Below are 18,292 nucleotides of genomic sequence, written 5' to 3'. Positions count from 1 at the left end.
GATTCCCACTGCAGCATGCAGAAACTGTAACAGCGCCAGGACCTGTGGTGTCTTATCCTGGTAGGTGCTCAATCTACACAGTTGTCAGTGAAAATTTCAACAAATGCAAATCATACAATGTCTAGCAATATGTCAGTACTATAAACTAATCCTTAGAAAATTCTTAACTGCTCCTACTTTAGTAGCTGAATTACATATATCTTATAACACACAAAAAGGTGCTAACTCATTACTGAAAATAATCTGAGAAAACACTCTAAGAATTGACAACTGAATTTTTCCTCTAATTTTTTTTTTACTGTTATCTAAAAATAACTATTTGTTTCATCTGACAAGGTAAGAAAACCAAAAATATATTTTTCTTAGCATATTTTTCCATTTTTAAATTCTAAAACTACAACTAATTTTCTAAATCAAAAATTTTCAGCTCCAGAGCAGACAAAAAATTAGCAGTAGAAAATAAGTTAGTGATGGTTACAAGAATTCTTAAAAGATGGAAAAATTATTGCCACAATATTTTACATCTCTTGTAATAAACAGATGGGGTCTGTCGCTCAACTCCTTGAATTTGGACTGGATTTCTGACTTAGGTTTCTCACCAGGAGTAGAGGTCTAGACTACTGAACGAAGTGAGTGCTCCCACCTGCAAGCAAGCAGCACCAAAGCCCCCAACATAAAAGTGAGGTCATCTTAGCCACTTCAGCCCCAGGTGAGCTACCAAACATTACAGTCACGTGAGTGTTCCTAGCTGAGCCTAGTCAACACAAACAACTTTGAATCATAACACGTGATGGTTATATTGTATTACCCAAGCTTAAAGGTGGTCTATTACACACAAAAACTAATTGAGGTATTATCTAAATAAGCTTTAGATAATAACTACATAAAACCCAATTTAACAGTAAAACATATTACAGGTAACATAATGAAAAGTATCAACCCTTTTGGAGCAAGTACCTAACTTCTGATTCCATTTTCTCTCTGCAAAGTGGTGTCATGATTGCTTCTATTAGTGGATATGATTCTAACATTTATATTACTAAGACTTAAAGAACAGCATGAATGTTAATTCTCTTTACAAAATATCATAAATTTTCACTTCCTCTTCATCCCAAAAACCATATAATCAAGATTTATTTATTTTAAAGGTAGAGACAACATACACACAGAGACAGAGACAGAAAGAGATAGCTAAAAGGAGATCTTCCGTCTGCTGGTTCACTTCCCAGATGGCATATTACAATAGCTGGTTGGGCCAGGAGTCAGGAACATCTTTTGTCTCTTCCATGTGGGTGCAAGGGCCCAAGCACTAGGGCCATCCTCCATTGCTTTCCCAGGTGCATTTGCAGGGAGCTGGATCAGAAGTGGAATATCTGGGACTTGAACAGGCACCTACAGGGGATGCCAGCACTGCAGGTAACGGCTTTATGCACTAGCCCACAGTTTGGCCCCTAGAACATAGATCTTTACATACTCTGATACTCTGCATGTCTTACATAAAGCTTTACATACTCCTCCTTTCCTTAGTTGCCATTACATGTCTGTTTTACGTAACAATTTTTCCAAAGAGGTGTGTTTATTCAGTGTCCAATTCCTCTCCTCTGTTTCTCTTCAACTTACTGCAATCACAGCATTGCTGTAACTATTCACTGAGACAGTCTGTTCTGTTTGAAAGTTGTTGATCTGTTCAAACCAATGGTCAAGTCTTAGCTCCCACTATTTATTACTTGCCCTGTGGACAATATTTGACATAACTGTTCATTCTCCCTTTTTATTTGGAAATAGAAACATACACAATGTAGGTCTTTAAAATTTTACAACAAATAAAAGTAAATCCATCCAGGTTGAAGAAACGGAGATACACCAGGACCGCAAAAGCCTCCCTGTGTGTCTCTGATCACATCGCTTTCCCTCCAGCCTCCAAAGTGATCAGCACTTTAACACTTGTGACAATTTCCTTCACTTTTATTTATTTTTTTAATGACCATAACACATTTCTAAGCAACACAGCTTATTTATGCCTGGTTTTCACGTTCATATGAATGGAATCACACAATAAATGCCCTGTGTCCATACCAATACTTGTTAAAACCTGTAACAATTGTTGAATGTATAAAAGTACTTGACTGTGTATCTAATGTGCACTCGCTTTATCAGATTAAATACTCTTAAATATCAAGTAGCTACTCTGGTTTGAACTCCGATGCGTCTCCACTGACATTAAAGTTGAGGCTTGGCCTCCAACAGAACAATAGTGAGAGTTGGTGGAACCTTTAGGATGTAATTAGGTCACATGGCCTCCACCCTCAAGAAGGAATTAGTGTAGTTCTTGCAAGAGCAAAATTGTTATCTGCAGAGCAGGTTGTTAAAAAGGGAGTGCCTCACGTCTGTGTACTGGGCATACGTGCATCTCTTTTGGATACAATTGCTTGCATTTCCTTCTGCTATGACGTCCTCACCAGAAGCCACACAGGTGCTGCTGCCATGGTCCTGGATTTCAGATGTGTGGGCCAAATGAGCCTTATCTTTATAAACCACTGAGGCTCAGGAATTTTGAAACAGAACAGAAAATAGACTAAGACACTAGCCATAAAAACTTATGTTGAGCAGTGTCCAAGATCCCTCCTCCTCCAATCTCTGCTGGATTATTTGTCTTTTTAAAGAACTGATGCATAGTTCTTTATACTAGGGGCACCACAACACAAATCAAATATCAAGTTTCTAAAATATAATATAATTCCATCCTCAAGAAAGGCAGAGTAACACCCAATCCCAACTATTACAATGGTAAGATTTCACCTGCTGTATGAAGCATCACAATCTAGGAGATGCTGCATACGAAAAACCACGTGTTGCCAAAGGATTTCTGGGAATAAGAGTTTGTGAAACACTGACTTCTGAAAGATTGCATACCTGAGATATGAAGAAAGCACTATCAGGGTTGACCTTTCAGAATGTACTGTAACTCTGTAATCAGAAAACTCACAAAGTCACTAACAGCTAAAAGTTAAAAGTGATTTACATAACTACATATCTTCTCCTGCTCTGTGATTTTCCTTTCACCCTCTTAAACAAGGAGGCTTCTGACGACAGAAGTACTTGATTGGGCCCCTTGCAATGGCTCAATTGGTTACTCCTCCCTTTAAAATCGCCAGGAAAGCATTGGAGGATGGGATCCTGCATCTGTGGGGGAGACCTGAAGAAACTCGCTCTTAATTGGCTCAGCTCTGTCTGCTGCAGCTATTTGGGCAGTGAACCAATGCACAGAAGACCTTTCTCTCCATCTCTCCTTATTATTATTTTTGATTTATTAATTTTTATTGCAAAGTCACATATACATAGAGGAGAAGAGACAGAGAGGAAGATCTTCCATCTGTTGATTCACTCCCCAGGTGAGTGCAACGGCTGATGCTATGCTGATCCGAAGCCAGGAACCAGGAACTTCTTCCAGGTCTCCCATGTGTATGCAAGGTTCCAAAGCATTGGGCCATCCTCGACTGCTTTCCCAGACCACAAGCAGGGAGCTGGATAGGAAGTGGGACTGCCGGGATTAGAACCGGTGCCTATATAGGATCCCGACACATTCAAGGCGAGGACTTTAGCTGCTAGGCCACCACACTATACCCATCATCTCTCCTTCTTTATTTGAATCTGCCTTTCAAATAAAAATGAATGAATGAAGAAAATAAGTTCTTGATTTTACTAACTCAGCTAACAGAGCTTGCGTCTAAGTGAAGAGATCCTTCCTAAGGACATGGTGATACTCATATACAGTTTTTGAAAGCATTTCACATTGGTCTTTAATACACCTAACAATATGTTGGGGAATAATAATAACCTAACATAATTTACTGAACAATCAATTATTTCCCACTCCAATCAAGCACAGCATTCTTGTCACAGAAAAATCTACACAAGATTTTATTATCTATTACTGGACTTCAAATTCTATTTACTTATTAACCATTCCTGTAACACTGTTGCAGTGTTGATAACTGCATTGTCAAGACAGTAATGTATAATGCAGCAAAACTACCTTTTTAAAAAAACTATCCATAGCCTTCCCATATGAATTTTAGAATGAGACAGAGTTTAAAAGGCTGGAATTTCTGATCAATTCTTTTTTATTAAGCAATTTGAAGAGAACTGCTATTTTTACTACATGGAGTCTATAATCCATGAACAAGAACACTGCATTGTCCATATATTTACATTTTCTTAGGTGCCCCCCTTAATGTTATCCAACAGAGAGCCTACATTTCCTAACATGTAATTTCTCAGTATTTTCAATATTCATATGCTATCTTTGTATTTATATGGCATCCTTATTTCTGAATTTTGACTTTTGTAATTGCTCACTGTATCAAAACACACAATCATGGAGGTTTATTCAGTCACTTAAAAAAAGATTTATTTTACTTTTATTGGAAAGTTAGATCACTTTTAAGAGATATTATTTACCTACAATGCAATTACATTAATTTGAATAGTACAGCTTTATGAGTTTTTGAAACCATCACTCCAAAAGTTTCCTTAAGCCCTCTTCAGTCTGTCACCCTGTGGCAACTACTGGCCTACAATAATTACCTTTAGTAGGCTCTCAAAGGAATTATGCTAATTTGAAACCAGCAGTCATGTGTATGACTTCTCTTTTTAAAAAAAACACTTCTCTTGGGCCCGGCAGCGTGGCCTAGTGGCTAAAGTTCTCGCCTTGAATGCACCGGGATCCCATATGGGCGCCAGTTCTAATCCCAGCAGCTCCACTTCCCATCCAGCTCCCTGCTTGTGGCCTAGGAAAGCAGTCAAGGATGGCCCAAAGCTTTGGGACCCTGCACCCGTGTGGGAGACCTGGCAGCACTGGCCGTCGCGGTCACTTGGGGGAGTGAATCATCAGACGGAAGATCTGCCTCTCTGTATATCTGATTTTGTAATAAAAATAAACAACAACAAAAAAACCTACTTTTCTAACCTAGCCTGATGCTTTGCAATTCATCCATGTTGGTCAATTTGTTTTTACATGCCTGAGTCCCAGCTGCTCCACACTTCAGCTCCAGCTCCCTGCCGACAATGTGTCTGGGAAAGCAGTGGAAGATGGCCTAAGCGTTTGGGCTCCTGTCATGTACATGGGAGTCCTAGATGGAGTTCCAGTTGCCTTGCTTCCAGTGGGCCCAACCCCAACAACTGCAAACATTTGGGCAATGAAATCAAAGGATGGAGTATTTTTGTCTTTCTCTCCCTCTCTTGGTAACTCTGCCCTTCAAACAAATAAAACCTTTAAAAGCTCTTGTTCTTTCCCTACTGAATAAGCTAGCTGTCGATTTTTCATATATAGCTTTCACGATGTTGAAGAAGCATATATGAAGGATCTTCAAAAAGTTTATGAAAATGTGTATCATAAAATAAATATGCATAATTTTAACAATGTTTGTGCCAGAGCAAACACTGCTGAAACCCTGTTTTCTGAAATATTCTGAAGTATCCTTGAATTCTTAGTGTACTGAATGTTTTTATAATGAAAGGATACCTCTTCTGCATCAATTAAGATGCTAATATGGTGGATCATAACAGAGAAAGAGAACTGCAGACCAATGTCCCTGATGAACACAGACACAAAAATCCTCAACAAAATACTAGCCAACAGGATCTAATAATACCCTGGACAGATTATTCTCCCAGACCAGGTGGGATTTATCCCTGGCATGCAGGGATGGTTTATTTTGTGAATGTAAGTTTTTTTTTTTAAAGTCTATTTGTTTTTATTTGAAAGTCAGAGTTACAGAGAAAGTGAAAGATCGTCCATCTGCTGGATGATTTCCCCAAATGGCCTCAATGGCTAGAAGTGCGCTAACTCAAAGCCAGGATCCAGGAGCTTCCTCTTGGTCTCTCACATGGGAGCAGTGGGCCATCCTCCACTGCTTTCTCACGCCACAAGCAAAAACTGGATTGCAAGTGGAGCAGCCAGGGCTCTCTCCAGTACCCACACTGGATGTCGGCTCTGCAGACAAGATAGCTTACTATGCCACTCTACCAGTCCTGAGGTTTTTTGTTTTAAATTAAGTACTGCTGCTATTAACTTTCCTCACAGTTCTACTTTCAAACATCCAATATCTATATGTTCTATCTTCATTTTTTAAAATATTTATTTTTACTGGAAAGTCAGATTTATCGAGACAAGGAGAGATGGAGAAAAAGATCCTTTTCTCACTGGTTCACTCCCCAAGTAGCCACAACAGCCAGAGCTGAGCCGATCCGAAGCCAAGAGCCAGGAACTTCTGGGTCTCCCATTCAGATGCAGGATCCCAAGGTTTTTGGGCCATCCTCTCCTGCTTTCCCAGGCCACAAGTGAAGCAGCAGGGACACAAACTGGCGCCCATAACGGATTCTAGCACATGCAAGGCAAGAACTTCAGCTTCTAGTCTACCATACCAGGCCTCTATCTTCAGTTTTACATTTGATTTTAGCCAAAAGGCTAAGAAGCGATCTCTATCTTCATTTTTATTGTGTCTACATATTTTACAAATTTCCTTGTGATTTCTTTTAACCCACTTGTTGTCTCTGAATGCACACTTAATTAGTAAATTGTATTCATAGATCTTCCATTATTGTCAGAGAAGATACACCATATCATTTAAATCTTAAACTTGTCATGATTTCTTTTTTATTTATATAAAGTGAACAAATTCCATGACAGATTTAGGAGCATACCGAAAAGGACTCTACATAGACACTGCGGCACGTGCGCTTGGCATGAACGTACGTTCTGTCTCACTAAGCGAGATGCTCTGTGTCACGCTCAGGTCCATCTGGCCTGGAGGATTGTTCAAGTTCTCTTTTTCCTCACTGATCTTTTACCTTAATCTATTCAGTTTCACTTACTGTTGAGTGGTATGTAATTGTATACATGTGCAAATATCAAAATTTTTATCATCCATTCATCATTGATGGAAGTTTGGTTGTAGAAATAAAGCTGCTAGAAGTTCTGAGTCTCTGGACAGACATACATTAATTTTTCCATTAACTAAGACAACAAGCCTGTGGGACAGTGGTCATCAGAATCTCTCAGTCCTAGGAGCAACTGCTCTCTTCTACAGGAGGGCTCACGGTCCTAGCTGCTAGAGCCAGGTCTTTCACATTTGGGTATTACACTTCACCTAATTTCCCTGAATGTTAGGCAAAGCAATTTCAACAACGGATCCAGTGGAATGCTTTAACTTTGCCACAAAATATAAACAAATGTCAAATTATTTGAATGCTATTCAATAATATTCTCCTTAAATATGAGGATATTTGAAGATTTTCATGGAAAAGTAGTTATAAGACAGGTTTATTTTGGTAATTTTAAAAAAAATTTACGCAGTTCTCTTTTATAACGTATATTTTTCTTCTATAATGTTGACTTACCTATCTTCATCTACTTGAAAGGGAGGGAGAGATTTTCTATCTTCTGATTCACTCACCAAACTTTTACAATAGTCAGATCAAAGCTAAAAGTCCAGTACATACAGGCTTCAGAATTTTTTGCATCACACTAATTTTAAAATTCCATTTTCCATTAACTTTTTGCAGTGATTTTCTATTTGCTACAAAAGCTTTTGTGCTTTGTAAAAAGCAATGTAAAGAGAGAAAATGAATGTTGCAGAACATTCAAACTTGAGAGCAAAACTGAGCTAAAATATAAAGTAACAAGGTTCAATAGCAAAACCTAAATCAGAAAAAAACCCCATACCCAATATATTCATAATTAAAAAAGAAAACATATGATGCCACATACATTCCAACATCCAATTGGATGTTGCTTTTGGACATTAATAATAAAAAATAAAATTTTTTCTATATCTGGAATATTAATCACCAAAGCTCAAGACCATCAGATAATGCAATTGACAATTTGTGTGCTTTATAGTTAAAACTAAGACCCAGCATGGTAGCCTAGTGGCTAAAGTCCTCGCCTTGCATGTGCCGAGATCCCATATGGGCACTGATTCTAATCCTGGCAGCCCCTCTTCCCATCCAGCTCCCTACTTGCAGCCTGGGAAGGCAGTCGAGAACAGTCGAAGTCTTAGCTCCCTGCACCTGTGTGAGCAACTGGGATGAGACTCCAGGCTCCTGGCTTCAGATCGGCTCAGCTCCAGCCATTGTGGCCGCTTGGGTATTGAGTCAACAGAAGGAAGATCTTCTTCTCTCTCCTCCTGTCTGTATGTCTGACTTTGCAACAGAAATTGATAAATCTTTTAATTAGAATTTAAAAATTCAAACTAAATATCTATTTTATTTGGTATTTATGCTGGTAATACTAAGGTTTATTTATGTTAATACTAAGGTTTTGTCCTTAACATTTTATTTATTCTCATTTTATCTGCAAGGTAGGGAGTCAGACACATTCCATATGTTGGTTTCCTCCCAAAGTTTCCAGATTAGCTGGTACTGCAACAGGCAGGAGTCAGAGGCTGAAATTCAATCCAGGTCACCCACAGGGCGGCAGAGATCCAGCTACCTGCACCATCACCTGAGGCCTCAATCAGCACCTATTAGCAAGAAGTTGGAATCAGCAGCTGATCCAAGATTCAAATTCAAGTTACCTGCTATGCAACATGCATATTCCAAGTGGCAAGCAGCTCTGCGTACTGAATCAAATAGCCACTTCCCTTTAGAAAATGCCTGTTTCATGTAGAGATCATTTAAAAATGCTTAAAATCATAACAGTTCACCATAACAACAATAACACATCATTTAATTTTATCTTGTTACTTTTCCTTTTGTAAGTACATGGCACTCGGGTGAATTCATAGGATTTGTATTACTGTCACACAAGTCAAGGCCGTCAGTCACTGGGGCTCTCTAGGCACTGGGTTCATTTGGAACTTTAAACAACCAACCTTCGGGGAGGGGGGTGGGAACTTGTGGAGGGGGAAGGAAAATCCCAGGGCTTATGGAACTGTATCATAAAAAGATAATATTAATTAAAAAAAAGAAAAGAAAACAACCTTAAGTGAAAATTGTGATTAAACTGTGAAATTATGTCTTGTCATGAATTGAAAGCATCCTACTTCCCATTGGAAGGAATTCAGTACTTCAATCATGTCCAGAACACAACTAAAACAAATCCTGGAGTGGGCAGAACACTGACATGATACAACTGTATCTCATTCTGGAATGCCTGGGCCTGAGTCCCAGCTCCTTTTCTGATTCCAAGCTTCCCACTAATAGGTAGGGAGGCTTCAAGAACATGAATCCCTGCATCTCCCATGAGAGCTCTGGAGTTCTGGGCTATAGGCTTTGGTCAGGTCCAGTGCTGGCTGCTGCAGGCATTTGGGGAATAAACCAGTAGATACAAGATCTTCTCACACTTTCCCTGCATTTTAAGTAAATAAAATTTAAAAACTAGGACCCTACATACAAAAATAAGTAAATAAATACAGGCAACCTCAAAACCCCTCATTTAAGATCCAGATAGGAGATAGCACATGGTAATTTGAACAGAAAACCTTTAATATAAAGAATTATTAACTACTTATGGGGAATTAACCGAGAATAAAACATAAGGGAAAAACTCAATTAGGGATTCTGACCTCATTGAAGAGAGTGTGGTGACAGCCCAGTGAGTAATGAGATGGTTTCACGGAGTTGTCCCAGAGTGGAGCTGGTTCACAGATGGTAGGTCAAGGAAGGCACACTGGAACTGCCTGGGGTACTAATGATACTCCCCAGCAAGCTGCTGGTGGTGAAGGGTGCAAGAGAAGGGGAGTGTTTTTAGCTTAATAGAAACCAGCTGGGATATTGTCTGAACTTGGCAGAAACCTACCAGAAAACTGCTTGCAAGGGGAAGCTGCTAAAAATCTGGAGAGTCAGCTGGGGTATCCACAGAACTCACCAGGAAACTGTTAGTCAATTAGGAACAGTGGTGGAACATACAGAATTCCCCAACCCAGGAGAGTTTTGCTGAACTCACCACTGGGAAGCCTCTTACAGGTGCACCTCGGAACTCACCACCTGGATGCGAACTCTTAAGAGTGTTGCTGAAATTTGCTGGATGTCTTCCAGAATGAGGACAAGCAGCCACTTCTTTCTCCAGCATCCCTCCTGCGCCCTCTACTGACAAAGCTTAACATTGTGCCATTGGGCGGGAAAGATTTCACAAGCAAAGAACAGACATAAAGCCAAGGAGCCATGAATAATAAAAAGCAGGCTAGTTTTGAGAGATTCTACAGTGAACGGGAGATGAACTGTATCAAATAATTTTTATTCATCTACTGAAAAGATGGTATATTTTCCATTATATTTCCGTTATGATAGCTTTCAAATTTCTACCAATTGTACATTTCTGGCACAAGTCCCACTGGGTCATAATGCATTATCATTTTATATGTTGATTTATATCGATTTACTAAAATAGTAATAATGCGTCTATGTTAATAGAAAATTTCAAACATTTTCTATTAATGTTTTGATTGGTACTATATTTAAATCACAGAATGGTTCCAGAAGGGGTCATAGAGTGTGTATAGAAACCTAACATTCAGAAAAATTTACCAGTTGTATCCAGGCCAGAAATTTTCTTTATGAGAAAATTACAAACAGTCAAGTTCAGTATCTTTAATAGATAAAATGTTGCTGAGTCATTTAATACTTCTTGAGTGAGCAGTGGTAGTTTTTGCCCTCTAAGAAATCTGTCCATTTCATTTAGATTGTTCAATTCCTTGAAACAATATTGTGCAGAATATTCCTTCTCCTAAATAATGTCATTTTCTCATCCCTAATATTAATCTGTGCTCTTTTTCCTTAAGCAGTCTTATTAAATATTTCAATTGTATTGATTAAGAACCAGCTTTGGGGACTGGCACTGTGGTGCAGCAGGTAAAGTAGCCACTTGCAAGAATGTCAGCATTGCATATGGGTGCTGGTTCATGTTGCCACTGTTCCACTTCCAATCCAATCCTTGCTAACACACTCTAAAAATAGTAGAAGATGACCCAAATGCTCGAGCCGCTGCCAACAACCTGGGAGACCAAGACGAGGTTCCTGGTTCCTAGCTTCTGCCTGGACCATCCCTGAGCTGTTGTGATGATCTGGGGAATTAACCCATGGTTGGAAGATGTGTCTCTCCCTCTCTTTCCATAACTCTTTCAAATAGATAAATACATGTTAAAAATAATAAACCAATTTTGAGTTTCACTGATTTCCTCTATTTCTATTGAACTGCTTAATTTGGCTTTCCTTTGGTCTTTTTTGAAATACAAAATTTTTTTTGCTATCTTCCACCCCTGGTTTACTTCTCCAGGTAATTACCATGGCCAAGGGTGGGGACTGGGCCAAAGTCAGGAGCTTGGGAAAATCATCCAGATTTTCCAGGAGGGTGATAGGGGCCCAAGTACAAGAGCCTGCTTTTCCAGGAAGCAGGAAGTTGCAGTGAAAGTGGAGCCAACAGGACTCAAACTGGTGTATAGGATGATGGTAACTCAGGCAGCAACGTTATTAACTGTGCAACAAGGTTGGCCCTAGATTTTTTTCCTTTTACTTTTTAAAAAATTAATGTTATTTGAAAGGCAGATTTGCAGAGAGAGGGGTGACAGAGAAAAGAGACAGTCCCTCTGCTGGTTTACTCCCCAGATAGCTGCAATAACTGGAGTTGGACCATTCGAAAGCCAGAAGCTTCCTCTAGGTCTCCCACATGGCCCAAGCACACGGCCATCTTTCACTGTTTTCCCAAGTACATTATTAGGGAGCAGCACTGGGAGTGGAGCAGCTAGACTAGAGCAGGCACTCATATGGGATGCTGGTCCTGCAAGCAGAGGCTCAACGTATTACAGTGCAGCACTAGCCCCATGTTTTTACAGATTCTTTCCCCCCCATCAAGGGTAGAGGTTTAGATCAGTGAGCTGAGAGTTTTATTATTTTCTAACATAAGTATTTTATGTAATTTGACATGTACAAAATACCACTCTAGATACAACCTACACATTTTGATATATTGCTTCATATGTCTTGATATGTGAGATATTTTGTGATTTCTGTTGCAGTGTATTCTTTTTGATGGATGAGTTATTTAGTAGTGCACATATTTAAACTCCAAGTATTTGGAGAGTCTCCAAATAATTCTGTTAACAATCCATTATAGTCAGACAACAATTATCTTAAATGATTTAAATCCTCTTAAAATTTGATTCTTCTGATTTTAATTAGCTTTAAATAGATTCAATATGATTTATAAATGTAATTCTAAGCACATTTGATATTCCTTTCCTCTCACCCTCTGTCTTTCAACCCCCATCCCTTTTGGCTTTTGATATAACATGTTTTAAAAGTTTGTATTACTGTAAAGCGGCTTAGCATTTCACCAAATAAGAAGTTTACCAAGTACAAAGCAAGAAGAGCTTAGTTTAGTGGAATACCTACAATGGCTATAAACAATAACTGAATGGAAAAATAGCCATTTCAGCCCAGCACAGTAAATTCTAAAATAACTACAACTCATTAAAACTATAACAGTTTAACCACTTTTCGTTATAGTTTTACAAAGCTATATTTGTTGCCATAGTGATGCACACAAACAATTCTATTTTTGGTTTTGTTTTTAAAATTTTAGCTCCCACAAATTAGGCATTTGCCTTTCTGGGTCTGCTTTATTTTACTCATTATCATGTTCTTCAGTTGGGCCCATTTCACTTGCAAATGGTAGAATTTCATTTTTTTTTTTTTCAGCTAAATAGCTACTCATCTCCTGATGTGACTGATTCCAAATTTTGTCCTATAAACATGGGAGTGCAGGTATCTCCGGCTAATTGTGTTCAAGTCTTTTGGTATACGCCCAGTAGAGCGACTGCTGGGTCATATGACAAATCTATTTCTAGCTTTTCAAAGAAATTTCCAGACTGTTTTCCACAGTTGTTGCATTTACATTCCTATAAAATTTAACCACATCCTCCCTACCATTTCTCTGAGTTTTGGATATAAGCCGTTCTGTCAAGGGTGGGGTGATATCTCACTATGATTTGTATTTCCCTAATGGCTAGTGATACTGAGCATTTTTCCACATATTTGTTGGCCATTTGAATTTCTTCTTTTGAGAACTGTCTATTGAAATTCTTTGTCTATCTGTCAACTGAATTGGTTGTGTTTTTGTTGTTTTGAATATTTTTAAGTTGCTGATACATTGGAATATTAATCCCTTGAAGGCAGAAGTGTATTTTTCATTTCTGTGTTTTAGTTTGATCTTTTCTCATCTGTGTTTCTAATTACTACTAAGCCCACCCAATTAGTTTGAGTGTTTTTACACACATCCCATTTCTCTTCATAACATTTATACATTTTTTAATACATATAATATCAAAAAAATCCTAGTAGAATAAACCCATCATCTGTATCAATGTCATTCTTACTTCTTTTCTTCTATCAGGTGATTTTTCTTTTGATTTTTCTGCATGCCTAGTAATTTTTCTTTAGCTGCTGGATATTGTGACTATAGCATATTACTTAGTATCCATTGTTAACGTCTTGCCTCTCTGTTAATCACACCCACACCCCCATGATTGTGTAGGGAGTCTGCCTAACTGAACTTTGCTAAAGTGTGTCTAAAGGAGTTTAATCTATAGCTATATTAGCCCTACTTAGCAGGGCAGAAGTGTATGGGATTTCTCTATTCCTTCATACTGTTACAATTCAGAAGTCTCCTGGCCTTGCATAAAGCTCTGGGAAATGTTGACCTTAGAGCTACTGAAGAGTTCTCTGACCTTGCATGCTCTTGTCTTATACATCTTTTTTAGATTAGTATTCAGCTAGAGATTCAATAAGGCACTTTGTGGACTATTGGAGCTTCTTCTCTTCTTAGGACTCTCTTCTCTGATACTCTGTCCTACAAATTCCAGGTATTTCAGATTTTGGTAAAACTCAGATTTCTGATCCCTCAATGCAACGCCCACTGTACTCTTTTGGGCTCTCCCTCTCTGAAGTGGGATTCAGAAAGAACCATAAAGGAAAAAGTTAAAATCATAAGACCCCTTTGTGGAGAATCTCCTTTCGCCTTCTATTGGAGATGATGGTCTTTTCTACCTACATGGTCTTGTGCAAGAGTAGAAGTCCCCCCCCCGCCCACCCTCTGCTCTTCTTGCTCAAGCTATCTCAGTTTTTGTCAGTGAGGATCTCTTAAGTGGCTTCTATGTCCTTATGATATGTGCCTAAAATTGTTTAAGTATTTATATGCTCTGGTACAACTAGATTTTCTAGCTTTATTTTGTACTTTTCTTGCCCCATATCTAGAATTAAACTTTCCTCTACCAAGACTCAGGATATTTCAGTAAGGAACGGAAGACTAGATGTGATCATTTGATATGCTAACTGCTACTGATTGCTTCTAGCTTCCTACAGGGGGTTTGTATACACTTCAATTTCCAAGTTCAATGTCCTGTTAAGATCTGAATGCAGCACAGCTGCTTGCATCATACGACCGAAAACTAAATAAACTGCAGTTCCTTTCTAGGACAAAACCTCACACTGAGAAGTTACAAACTGTGACAACAAAAGCAAATTGTAAAGATCCAAGTCCAAATAGCAGAGCACCATAATGGAGCCACAGTTTACAAAGTACAAAAATGAATTTTTATTACCTTGTTTTATCAAGAGAAGAGGATAGTCCAGAACTAAGAAATTAAAAATGTTATTCTGAGTTACCCCCCATGAAATGCCAATTCACTTTTTAGCAGAATGAAAATTTCATTGTTATCAGACTTTGTAAAAACAGTGCTCCATGCCAGAAAACAATTAAGAAAACTCACAAATATCCATCCAAACATCAAAGTATAAAGAGTACAGAAAAACTACTAAGATGATCCTGCAAGGCTTTCCTGGAAAATATCACAGAGAACAAGCTTTGGACAACCAGAAGGACTCAAAAAGCAACAGGATGAGGGGCTGTGGTTCTATTAAGTGTGCATTTAATCACACAGAATGCAATGACCGTTTACTGTGCCAGTGAAAATGCAGCTCAGCTCTCAGAAACGGAGTATGAGGAAAGCACACTCAGAGTAGACCAGCTCACTGACTACTTTGTATTTGCTGGGAGTAAAAAAATAATACTTTAGGAGAGATGATTGAGAGAGGGAGGGAAACAAGAAGAGATGACTGGACAATTTAAAGTTATTCCTAGCAAGGCCAAAGTCAATATTAAATCAATATAAAAGAGGGAAGAGGAGAAAAGAGTAGTAAACAAAGGCCAAAAGACAACCATTCAAATATGATACAGACCTTTCTGAAAAGGGACAGCAAATATAATGGACTTCAGAGTGGAATGCATAAAAGACTTATGTGACAATATAGAATATGGCAAAACTGAGGCTGAAGACACTGATTGCATCAATATACGTTAAGTTTTGCATTTGCTATTGAGCAAAGTCCAGAACTTTTTATAAAAAAAAAAATTCAGAAACTTTAAGAGTGAAAAGACAAATACTTATCAGGTAAATACAAATAAAATAGAAAGCAGGAGTTGCTGCAATTTTGAAATTGGGCATGGGAGATTTATTGGAGAAAACTACAGACGTGGGAAAAGATTTAAAAACAAACAAAAAAAAAATTTTATACAATTCTTAGAACTCTTTGAAGGATCAACTGAAGATGGGCAAGTTCCAATACTGTACTGAAGTAACATGAAGGGGAGGAGATCCACTGGAATGGGAAGGGGATAAGCACTGACTTCATGCCAACTCCAGACCCAGAGCTGCCACACAGCTTCTCATCTTAATTCCAATAACAAATATATGAGGTAAGTCTGGCTTTTTCTCATTTTATACATAGAGATTCTGGAGCCACTAGGAATCTGAAGCAGCTGGAATAAGATTCCAAATTCAGATTTAACTATCTCTTTGCTACTACCTAATACTATTTGCTATTAAAAAAAAAAATAGTCCAAGGAAAAAATAAAGGTCTAAGGAAGTTAAGAAGGATGGAGTTTTAGAAGGATAATTAGGCAGGCTTAATCACAAATGAGACATTATATAAGATTAAACAAGAAGAAACAAAAACCAAGAATTCTGGCACTATTATGAAAGCTAATATCCACAATGAGTTACAAACAGACTGGAAAGGGAAAGAAAGCAGAATGTCTTTACATGGCTTTTATTTAAAACTGCTTTTTATTCTTCCAAGATCTGTACTAACTAAAATAACCTCAATATATATGATTTCTAATTACACATTTAAAATATAACATTACAATAACAACCAGGTCTTCTGAAAGCTATTATGAGTGGAGTACTAGTCAACATTTAGGTGAAAATTCAAAATGGCAAAGAATGCTTCCTCCTTTTCTTCATTTTCCTAATTTGGCAGACGGCAGATTTTAAAACTAGAAACATTTTAAGAAAGTGTTCATTTTCAGTAGATAAGGTATTGAGAGCCTAAAGGTCTTCTGACTATATGGTCTTCAGAAATCGATTGCTAAGAACAAACCTAGCTAGCAACACATAAACATATATTCTTCAATTCTGATCATCACCTTTTAAACCCTCTGAAGGTCTCTGAAAATCTTTCTCTTTATCTACCTTTTATTTCATTCTGTCTCCAACTTAGTCTTCATAATTTCACCTGAATTCTCCTGGGTTATTTCTAGGTGTCCAATTAGGAAAGAATAGTTCTGCCTTATTGCTTGTATCCCATCAGATACTCACATGGAATGGTTCTCAAGTAGAGATTATCTCTGATCACTTGCTGTAGTTTGTGATCAATCGATCCTTTCTGGAACTGAAGACTCAGGTAATGTCGCAAATCTTTATTAATGACTTTGCCTGCAAAACAAAAACACAAACACAGAGAATAAGCACATAATTGCCAGATATCTATCTACATACAGAATTGAGTGAATGAACACTCTCAAATCACTTCACCACAAACAAATAACAACAACAACAAAACCCCAGAATATTGGGCCTGGCGCTATAGCCTAGCAGCTAGGGTCCTCGCCTTGCAAGCACAGGGATCCCATATGGGTGCTGGTTTTATTCCTGGCCCCCTCTTCCCATCCAGCTCCCTGCTTGTGGCCTGGAAAAGCTGTTGAGGACGCTCCCAAAACCTCGGGAGCCTGCACCCCCATGGGAGACCCAGAGGAGGCTCCTGGCTCCTGGCTTTGGATCGGCTCAGCTCCAGCGTATGTGGCTGCTTGGGGAGTGAATCAATGGACAGAAGATCCTTCTCTCTGTCTCTCATCTCTGTATATTTGCCTTTCCAATAAAATAAATCATCTTTTAAAAAATCAGAATATTTAACTCAAAAGAAGAGAACAGCAAAGTATAATAGGCACTACAATTAAAACATGTACTTACAATATAATATGTATAAAATTTTACATATAGGAGGAGAATGGAAAAGAGTGTGACAAATGTCCTACATGAATTCACCTAGTCTATAACTTTAATTTTCAGCAATAAACTGACCACTTCCAAATTTGTCTAATGTCTGCATCCTTGTCTTATCTTTATCCAGCTCTAAACCCATCAAACTCATTGTTGCATAGTGGAGATGTATTTGGAATTAAATAAGCACCTGAAATTTCAGATAGCAAAATAAAATAAATACTAAAACAAACCCCCTTAGTTTCATTTTCTTCCAGCATTTTCCTCTCCCCCAGTGTTCTGAGCTTAGAAACGCCAGCATTCACCCAGAGAATCACCTCCACCTACAGGCGTCTTCCTTGAGTTCTTTACACTTCTATTCCCCAGATGCAAATCCGTCAGCAACTTTCGGCAGCTCCTCCTCTGAAATCACTCTACTCCTCCCCATAGCAAAGCCACAGCGCCCCGCCCCCCATCTTTTCCCCTGTGGAATCCTGTAACAATTTTCAGCGAGCCTCCCTGCATCTGATCTGGCCTCTTCCCTGACCCTAACGTGCACACAGCTGCCGCGGTGAAGTTTCAGAGTTCTAGCTCTCACCAGATTGAACTTGAACCTTCAGTCTACATAACTGATTCCTACATATAGTGTAAAAAAGCAAGAGGTTAGATGATACCGTATTACTTGTGAAAAAACGGTAAATGATTAGGGGAATATCAGGAATCTCAAAAAATGGTAATCAGAAAGACACAGGACTGCAGAAGTGTTACACAAGGAATTTGTAATGAGGATTGGATTTAAAACAATAACCAAAACAATCCAAACACTGTTCACTAGATCAAACTTTGGATAATGAGAAAAAGTTAAAGGAAACATTTATTTTACGAATCAGATTATTAACAGATTTTCTTACTGAATAAAAAATGACTGATGAAAGTATATTCTTCAGTTTATTTGGAACAACATATGCATGATA

General features: G+C 38.3%; 1 protein-coding gene across 2 annotated transcripts in view; it reads right to left on the bottom strand.

Moving 5' to 3' along the window:
• The window catches only part of MAGI3 (membrane associated guanylate kinase, WW and PDZ domain containing 3), a 202,002-nt gene that overhangs the window by 74,819 nt on the left and 108,891 nt on the right, over positions 1 to 18,292 (bottom strand). For both annotated transcript variants that reach the window (XM_040998530.1, XM_040998529.1), the window contains exon 2: positions 16,659 to 16,775. In XM_040998530.1, coding sequence (XP_040854464.1) covers positions 16,659 to 16,775 — 117 coding nt within the window. The remainder of the gene's footprint in view (positions 1 to 16,658; positions 16,776 to 18,292) is intronic.

The sequence above is a fragment of the Ochotona curzoniae genome, unplaced genomic scaffold, assembly GCF_017591425.1.
Source record: "Ochotona curzoniae isolate NIBS_2020 unplaced genomic scaffold, NIBS_Ocur_1.0 scaffold_1037, whole genome shotgun sequence".
Taxonomy (NCBI): Eukaryota; Metazoa; Chordata; class Mammalia; order Lagomorpha; family Ochotonidae; genus Ochotona; species Ochotona curzoniae.
Note: the sequence above shows the minus strand (reverse complement) of the source record. Positions and strands in the feature narration are given on the sequence as shown.